Raw genomic sequence first — 9,029 nt, forward strand, 5'->3', positions numbered from 1 at the left:
CTCTCTCTCTCTCTCTCTCTCTCACACACACACACACACACACACACACACACACACACACACACACACCCACATCTATATATATATATATATATATATATATATATATATACAATTTGCTGCAGTTTCCACCTGAAATTAACACTATAGTGGAAATAAAATAACTGTTATTCCTTTTCACACAAACTGTAATGGGGCAGGGGAAGATTATTGATTAATAAACACTTATTTTCAAGTGTTTCCTTGCACAACAATTTTGATTTGTAAACTAATTTTTGCATCCAGAGTTGTAGCCATCAATTCAGAAATGAGAGGGACGTAATACCATTTTTTCCCGACATTTGTCTGTTAAAAGTCAATTTATCTCTTCTCACCTGTGAAGTTTCTTTTGTTTGTTGTGCGTCATCATGCTTTCTGTTCAGCCCTTAAAAAAAAAAAATCTTTATTAAACATCAACAATCATCTTCATTCTAATTTGTAATACGTTACAAAAGAGCTACAAAAATACACTGAATAAGTGCACGTTTGTGTGGGGTAGCTAATATTTAAATTGCCATCAAAGCTCGCTAATTATTCATCAGGAGTTTAAAAAGAAAATATGTAGCAAATTATTCATCACAGTTCAGATACCACATGCCAAGGCAACTTGCACCGATTGACTTAAAATGTGAAAAAGGAGTGTCACTTTGAACTCATCGTGACCTCTCTGAATGTTGGATAGAGTGCGGATGTGAGCATGGGCGTGACACGTGAGTGAGCGATTGTCATGAAAACATCAGGTCACGTATAGACTATCTTGTCTCTTTGAATTCTAAATCTGGATTTATGCATACACATTATCTCATGAAAACTGAGTGTGAAAATGTGAAGACACTTTCCCAATGAAAAAGTGCGGGAGGCAAATTTACATTTTATTAAAAGTGCAAACGGACACGTTCGATTTTCCAAACTGCTGCAATATGTACAACAACCAACACATTAAAACATTGCCAGATTCCGCTTCATCTGTTTCTGAGAAAATTTAACATGCTTTTAGCATCACTTACTGGACATTTGGCTTTGAAACAAGAGGTAACGTAATATAATTTTGCAGAAATGTCACCACAGGCACGTTTTTCAGATGAGGCTGGTTCACATAAAGGATCACATAAAGAGGTCACTTTATAGTTGTATTGAGTTTTTATATGGATTGGTTTTATACATTCTTTTCTTGTTTTGTCATTGGCCTATTTATTTAATGACTATAGAGCAAATAAAACCTCAGAGAAGATGTACACATACTCACAAAAATGATTATTCTTTGCAGATGTAACTCATTGTCAGACAGTAACCGCTCCAGGCTAAAATGCAGGATGTCAACAGTACGACAATAGTCTCTGATCGTACGCCTCTGATTTCCCCCCATGGGCTGTTCCCAATGTGCCTCTGGAGATCAGGTGGCCCAGATAAACATATGCAATCTGTCACTGCCCACAACTAATAGACAAAACAGCCAACCTCATGCAGTTTTCCATCTATTTTGTTGCATCATTTACCAGAAATCAGCCATCTAATATCAAGTAGAAAACAAGTTTTATGGATGAAAAAATGACTAGTGGAAAATTAACCACATACTTGGAAAAAACAGAGCAAATGAAGTGAAATCAAATGAAAGTGTACAGCATCTCAGCCCTTGATTTTTGAGGAGCTCATGTTTCTGGTTTTCTTGCATGCAGGATTTAGCCTGATCATCCATCTTTAGTGATGCTGTCATTGTGTTTTGTGTGTCTTTGGTTAAAGGTTGCTGGCCGCTGTGGTTTAAAAGCACAGTGTGAGTCTCAGTTGAAGCGCTCAGTTAATTGTGACTGGTTTTGTAGTGAGTTATAGGCTTTTAGGCCTCTTCATCACATGAGAAGCCAACAGTAATCCAACCCACGGAAGCAGCGATGGTTTTCCAAATTTAAGATGAAGTCACCCATTAGAACCCTTCAGTCATTTTCGGGGTATTAAACCAAGTAAACAAACATAGATGAAACAAAACAAATAAAGATGATCAGGTTTCCTTACTCTGTATTTAAGACATTAAAAATTCTACATGGCTCCAAGAGAACCAAGAAAAAGAATGGAATGAACATGATAAACCTAAACCGAATGTTTGGTATACATAAGCACCAAAAAGATTACATCAAAGGACAAAGATGTCAAAGAGGAGACTGGACAGACATGTAAGGACGAGTCTTCTGTCACTGTGAGACTGATGAGGACCAACAGGTCTTCAAATTGAGAAATGGCCTGTCTTCTGTGGTGGAATGTGTGGCACAGGGTTATCGGCTCTAGACAATCCCTCAGAAATGGTCTACTTGATTCTGAAGTTTCTCAGATCCTTTTTACTGACTATATGAGCTGTTGGAAATGCACCCTTGAAATTCTTAGCCGTATAGTTTGATTTAAAAACAGCCGATTCACAGAGATTTAACATTCTTTTAAATAATGGGGGACACGCAGGGTGTTGGTCATGTGATCAATCATGTCTTGCTTTATTTCTTGGGGCTCCCCTGCTAAAAGTCTTTCTTTGTTGGAAGGCCATTGAAGAGGTCTGTGTATTTCTCTTTAATGAATTTAATGACTTACAAACTCTCTTTTAAAAGTTTTACTTCTAGATTCAAAATGACCTCTAAATATCGCCATCTCCTCAAAAGCATGAGGCTCTGTAAATTTCATTTTTCTTATTTGTCAATTAGAGCTGCTCTAAAGGGTCCTGTGAGTGAAAATGCAGACTTTGGTTCAGCAGGAGGGAGCCACTGCAGTTGAATCATTGAGGGAAAGTCTCCCAGAATCCTTTGTGTCGGGTCGCCCCATGACCTACTGTTTCCACATACCCAGGCTCCTTAATGGTAAATGTGCTGCGCTATTGGTTTTCTGTATTCATGCCTGCTGCATGGAAACTAATTTCCACTTGAAGAGGAGCTCAGCTGGAGAGAGAAAAATAGAGTTTTAGAGACTGGGACAGAAACGAGTGCAAAGAGAGAGAGTCTTTGCCAAATTATATTTGTATTAATTTTTCACCAGAAATGTCATTATTAAAACTAAAGATTTGTGTATTTTAATTGCATATACATTTTCTATCCATTTGAATTACAATTGTTTTGCATAAACAAACTAATAAACTTAATGTGATGCATATTTGTCAGTCATACATAAATGAAATATGAATGAGATTTTTGTAATAGTATTAATACACTGATTATGTTTTAAATACACAGTAAACAGGTTTATATATTTATCATCAATAAATCCAATTTATTTAATTTTCTTACATTTTAACTAATTGAGTCTTGCTTGTTCAACATAAAGCAATATTCAAACCATGTACATACTTTTCAACATATTAATAATCGATTCACACTTTTCTCCATACCACTCCAAAACAAGCATAACACACTACAGAAAAACCAAAACACTATTTAAAATAATGTAAAAATTACTATGTAAGTCTTCTGAAAGCATGAAATAACTTTGTGTTAATTAATTTAATTTAATTTGAATTGCATTTATTTATGGTGCTCTTTTATTTCTAGTATTTTTGTTTCATTTAGTTCCACTGAAAAAAAATAAGGGTGTGAAAACGATGACATAATTTTAATTTATATAGTTAATTTTCCATTAAAATAAGTTGATTCAGTAATATTATAAGCAAGCATGCATAATACCATTAAATACATTTTATATCCATATCTAGATATGTTTTTCAGACCATATCCCTTGTAATTATCCATCTGTTTTTCATCCTTCCCACTGTCTGTCTCACCCTCTTCTGCTCATTTTATTGCCTCACCCTTGTCCTTGACCTCTATTTATTCTCAGATTCACTCAGCTTCCTCTCAGTTTTATAAGAACCTCATCATTCTGTCGCTCCTTATGCAGGTGTGGCTCACTTATGCAGACACACACACAGTGATAATGACACCCCTGTAGCCACTTGAGGCATATAATTAGAGAGCAGGCATGTGCTGACTCTTAACGATAGGTATTCTCCAGGCTACAGGACTCACCCATGACTGCACCCTCACATTTACAGTGCATCTCAAAATAAAAGATTCACTCCCTCAGGTTCAGAAATAAAAGCATGATGCAGATTGTTTGGAACTATACTGCCATGTGTACTGTTAACAAACAGAGAAGTCAAAGCGGTGTATCATTACAGATAATCAGGGTTATCATTATCATTATCATTACGGGTTACTAAAAGTAGCGGCACTACTAATTTAACTACAATTTTTCAGTAGCGTGACAGTTGTTGTTATCAAAATAGTGTAGCTGTTCAAGTAACTAAAGCTATATGTTCGTATACGATATTGTACTGCACAAGCAAATTTACTCCTCATTATTGCATGAACAAAATGTTGACTCTTTTGAAGCATTTAGCTGATTCAGTGAACCTCTTAAAAATCTACAACATGATTCATTTGAAAATCTTAATTTGCTACAATTTAAAAAAATATATATTTTGTCATATGCTTTTGTATTTTATTTTTTTTACTTGATTATTTCACATTAATTGGACGTTTAGTGTAAATTGAATTGTTCATATATTATTCAGTGCTTTCATCCAAATCGAGATTCATATATTTTTTATTAGTAGCTTGTAACTACATGTAGCTTGACAAGCTACAGTTTCAAATTAGCTTCCTCAACACAGCAGCTAATGATGTTGTTATATTTCAGTATTCGTTAATGCTCTTCTTTTGTAATGTTTTGCATATATTTACATGTAAACAAGACAAGTGAGCCAAAAGGAAGCAAATCAGACATAATGTGGGAGCGCTCGGCCTCTCCTGTCTGTCTGGATCTGTAAGATAAATTTGACATGATGACAATAATGTGTTTGTGCCAGGTTTTAATCTTCTGAAATCTTCACAGGCTGGTCATTCCCTCTGGTGCCTTTCAAGAGTAGCAGCAGTGCTATTGTTTTATGACTCTCACACATTAGTTGTGCTAAACGCGTACTGTAATATCTTTAAACCAATTGGTCTGCTTCAGATCCTAAATTATATTTCTCTGAAGCGTTTCTGGTTTCCAGTTCAAATTAATGATATGTTAGCACATTTATCATAGATAAAGAGCGCTGCCTTTTGGCTATTGTTCCTCTGTCATTTTTCATCACTTGGAAAAATGTAATTTATCTTGGAAGAGGCCCAAAGTACAGCACTTCATAGCGTGTTACAAAGCGACCTCAGCGAAGATGTCGTTAGTGGTAGAACCACAACAAACCTGTTAAATAACAGCATAGTATACAAAGTGTACTTTTGTGGTGACACTAATTATTTTACAGGATTATTCCGGGTTCAATTTTTTTTAACTTGTCCCTCCTTTTTTTCTTTATATAACCACAAGATATAAACTATATGTGTTAACATGATTTTAGAGAAAAATCTCCAGTCTTTAGTGTCACACGATCCTTCAGAAATCATTCTAATAGTGAGTGAATACAGTATGAGTGCTTATGAAATATTAAGCTTCACATTTCTGCTTTTAAATTCTCCAAAAATTGGTCTCATTTTCTTCCATTGTGTTTCACAGTTAACTTTTTTTATGGTAATCAACATTGCTGTTGATTGAGCTTAACTTGTACTGAACATGGACTATTTATTTAAACCACAAATATGTTGTGCCTCACTGTACACTCCACTTTAAATTGAGTTAAAGTAATGGACATATTGTACATATAAATCAGCATTGTTTTGAGCTCAACATCTTTGATCATTTTCATTATAAAACATGCTAGCAAGTGTTTGCGTTCCTGTTACGGTTATCCCTCATTAAGCATGTAAATCTGTGTACACAGCTTGCGTAGATACGTGCCCGCCATGTTTAGCACCTCAGAACAGGGTGATTTTTTGCAGATACGGAGGCTCACAGTAGGTTTGCCATTCCCTGCCGGCCGGGACTAAGAGTTTAAGATTTAAAGCAAGACAGTGTTACATGGATTTGCCGTAGCCGGAAGGATTTGGCAGACGTACTTAAGAAACTATTGCTCTCTGACTGCATAGTTTTCTAATCTCTTTTGGGCGCACGTCCCCACTGCAGAAAGACTTGCTGCCCTCTCCCACACAGTCTAACACTGTTTTCGTGGAAAAGGCCATTTGGCTTCAGATATTTGTCTTTTTTTGTCCCCAGATAAAAAGCTAAAAACAAAACTAGGCTGTGTGCCTATGGATAATTTGAGCTGTTGTGTTTAAATACCTCAATGTTGTGATTTAACTGGCCTGCCCTTGGGAAGGTGTTTATAGTCCTCATGGTGGATGGCTGTAAATGCTCTGAGAAAAGACAGAGAAACTTACAGCCCTGTGTGGAAACGGTAGTCAAATATTAAAAAAGCAACCAGACACCTTTAGTGCTTTGTTTTCTTTTCTCTTCTGGGCCTCTTTACTAAAGGGTGGGACTTTTCTCAGATTTTCAGTGACCTGTAAACAGGCCTAAATTTGAGGCTGGGCTTTTCAGGGCTTCTATGCTAACAAGACCTGAGCATTGTTGAAATTGCTCTTGTTTTATGGGCCACATTTATGGAAACTGATTGGAACTGTTCATGAAATGTATACAGTTGCTGTCAGTGAATGAACTTGCTAGTGTTGTAACATGCATGCACTGAATGTGTCTTTCTCTCTCACACTTGCAGATCTCAGTGGGTAAACTACTGCTGTCATTATCATGATGCAAACCCTGCTCCTCATCCTGAGCTTATGTGTCTGGGGTTGTCATGGCAATGCCCGCACAACACCCCGAGTGCACCTGTCATATAAAGGTGAGAAATGTGGCTTTTTCCCCTTGTTTTTTAAAACATGCACGCACACATTTTATTTGTATCTGTATTCTTTTCTGAGTTAACAATACATTACTGGTCTGATATAATGAAACTGTATTTAATATGCATTTTTTTCATTTTTGGTAATTAAATGAGCCACTGAGGTGATCATAATTATTAGATCTCATTATCACATAAAATCCCCCTAAAAATAATTGCTTAGTTTTGGGCTAAATAACACCTGAAAATAACTGGTACAACCATTCAGGCAGAAATGTGAAACATTTAGCAAATGTCAGTGGTTTTTATCCTGGATGGATATGAGGGAATTTTAAAAGTGTCATTTCCATACCTGGAAGTGTCGGGGAAATTAATAAAATATTAAGAAGTCATGGAAAGTTCTATAATGAATATATATTTTTGTCAAGCCCTAAAGTATTTTATCAGGTAGAAATTGTTTTGTAATTGCTAATTACAAAGTTGGTATATGTTAGGGCTGTGCAATTAATCGCATGCGATTGCCTAATTGTCAGTGAACTACGGCTCTGTGTAGTAAATGCCGCTCCATCTGAAAGCAGGTGATGGCGATTTACTACCAATCACGGAACCAGCTTTACTGACGGGATGCGTAATAAAAAAAAAATCCAGTAATCACAAACTACTCTATAATTAGTTCTTGGAATTTCTTGAAGTACAAAAAAGTAAATTTATTTTATTTAGTTATTTTTCATTTATTACCACTCCTAGTTTTTGTAAATAATAAAACAAGCCGCTTTACCAAAAATATCTTACATGGCCTACATGGAGGACCTTCAAGGGCCTATTGTCTTAGAATATGGTCAAAAAGGTTGAGAACCACTGAATAGAAATTGTTTTTTAGATGTAAGGATTTAAAGGGGTAGTTCCCTTCTAAAAAGAAAATGTTCATTTTCATGTTGTTCCAAACCTGTATGACTTTCATTCTTCTGTGGAACACAAAAGAAGACATTTTGAAGAATGTTTCAATTGTTTTGTTAATATAATGGAAGTGAACAGGGTCTAAAACAACATTGTACCCCGTTGACTTTCATTGTATGGACAAACACACACACACACACACACACACACACACACACACACACACACAAATACTTTTCAAAATATCATCTTTTGTGAAGGAAGTCATGCAGGTTTGGGGTTTGGAACAAAATGAGGTCAGAAAATAATGGCAGAAAGATTATATATATAATAAGATTAAAATTGCCTTCATAAAAAATATTATATTTGACACCTACATTATCATAAATTATTTTCTCAAACTTTGTCCATGTGGAAACTTATATTTTCTAATGTTTATTTTCCTCTTAATTTGAAGGGCAAGTTTGAGTTTCTGAGCACTTTATGTCATCAGTGGCTTTTTAATGCCTCTCTTTTCTTACTGTTCCTCATGTCACACTCTCTCTCTTTCTCACTTTCTCTCTTCCTGTCTTCCTGTGTATGTCTTGAATCTGACACCAGCATGCCTCATCTCCCAATTAATGCCCCAGAGAGGGGACTACCCATCATCTCCTCTGCAGGGGGATGTGTCACGACGGGGCACAAAGAGATGCAAGCAGAGCGAGGCAGATGTTTGAAGTTTAAAAGTCAAATCTCTCGAACACAAAAGCATTAGCATTTTTTCCCATTCAGCTCACAAACGGCGGTCAAAGAATGGGCGTGAAAAGATACAGTGGCGTTGTTGAAGAGATATTGTTTTATATAATGAAAGACACTAGGCACAGCTGCATGCAGACACATTTATAATACTATTTTGCCCATCCGTCTGACAGAAGCGCAGCAGCACAACAGGTCAGAGTCTGACATGAATTCGCTTTCAGTTATCAACTGTCACACACAAAACCCAGCAGGTGCCTCTGCAGTGGAGCCCCATTACTTTGTATAATCCATCAGAAAGTATTCACACACACACACACACATACACATAAAGATCTCTCCACAGCTGTACGAGAGCCAGTTTTTTCTGAAATATTGTTAATCTTCATCACTCAAAATTTGAAGGATTATTAGCTGTGGGTATACCACTGTTCTACTAACATGTTTGATAAAATAACCAAGGCATTTCCACAAAAACTTTCATTTTATGGAAAACACAGTGATCAGAATTAGAGAACAGTAACCACTTTAGCACGAAAGAAGGTTACAACTAAATTTTGGAGGGTTACAGCTGTCAAAAATTAGTAGGAAGTGTAGAGGCCCTTGCTTTGAACGA

At 36.2% G+C, this 9,029-nt stretch overlaps 1 protein-coding gene across 2 annotated transcripts in view; it reads left to right on the forward strand.

Annotated features, from left to right (window-relative positions):
• Nucleotides 1-9,029, forward strand: part of LOC107678691 (semaphorin-3F-like) — a 33,224-nt gene that overhangs the window by 8,553 nt on the left and 15,642 nt on the right. For both annotated transcript variants that reach the window (XM_016474062.1, XM_016474070.1), the window contains exon 2: nt 6,656-6,781. In XM_016474062.1, the coding sequence (XP_016329548.1) occupies nt 6,688-6,781 (94 nt within the window). In that variant the 5' untranslated portion in view covers nt 6,656-6,687. The remainder of the gene's footprint in view (nt 1-6,655; nt 6,782-9,029) is intronic.

This window comes from Sinocyclocheilus anshuiensis, unplaced genomic scaffold (assembly GCF_001515605.1).
Source record: "Sinocyclocheilus anshuiensis isolate Anshui unplaced genomic scaffold, SAMN03320099.WGS_v1.1 scaffold13, whole genome shotgun sequence".
Classification (NCBI taxonomy): domain Eukaryota; kingdom Metazoa; phylum Chordata; class Actinopteri; order Cypriniformes; family Cyprinidae; genus Sinocyclocheilus; species Sinocyclocheilus anshuiensis.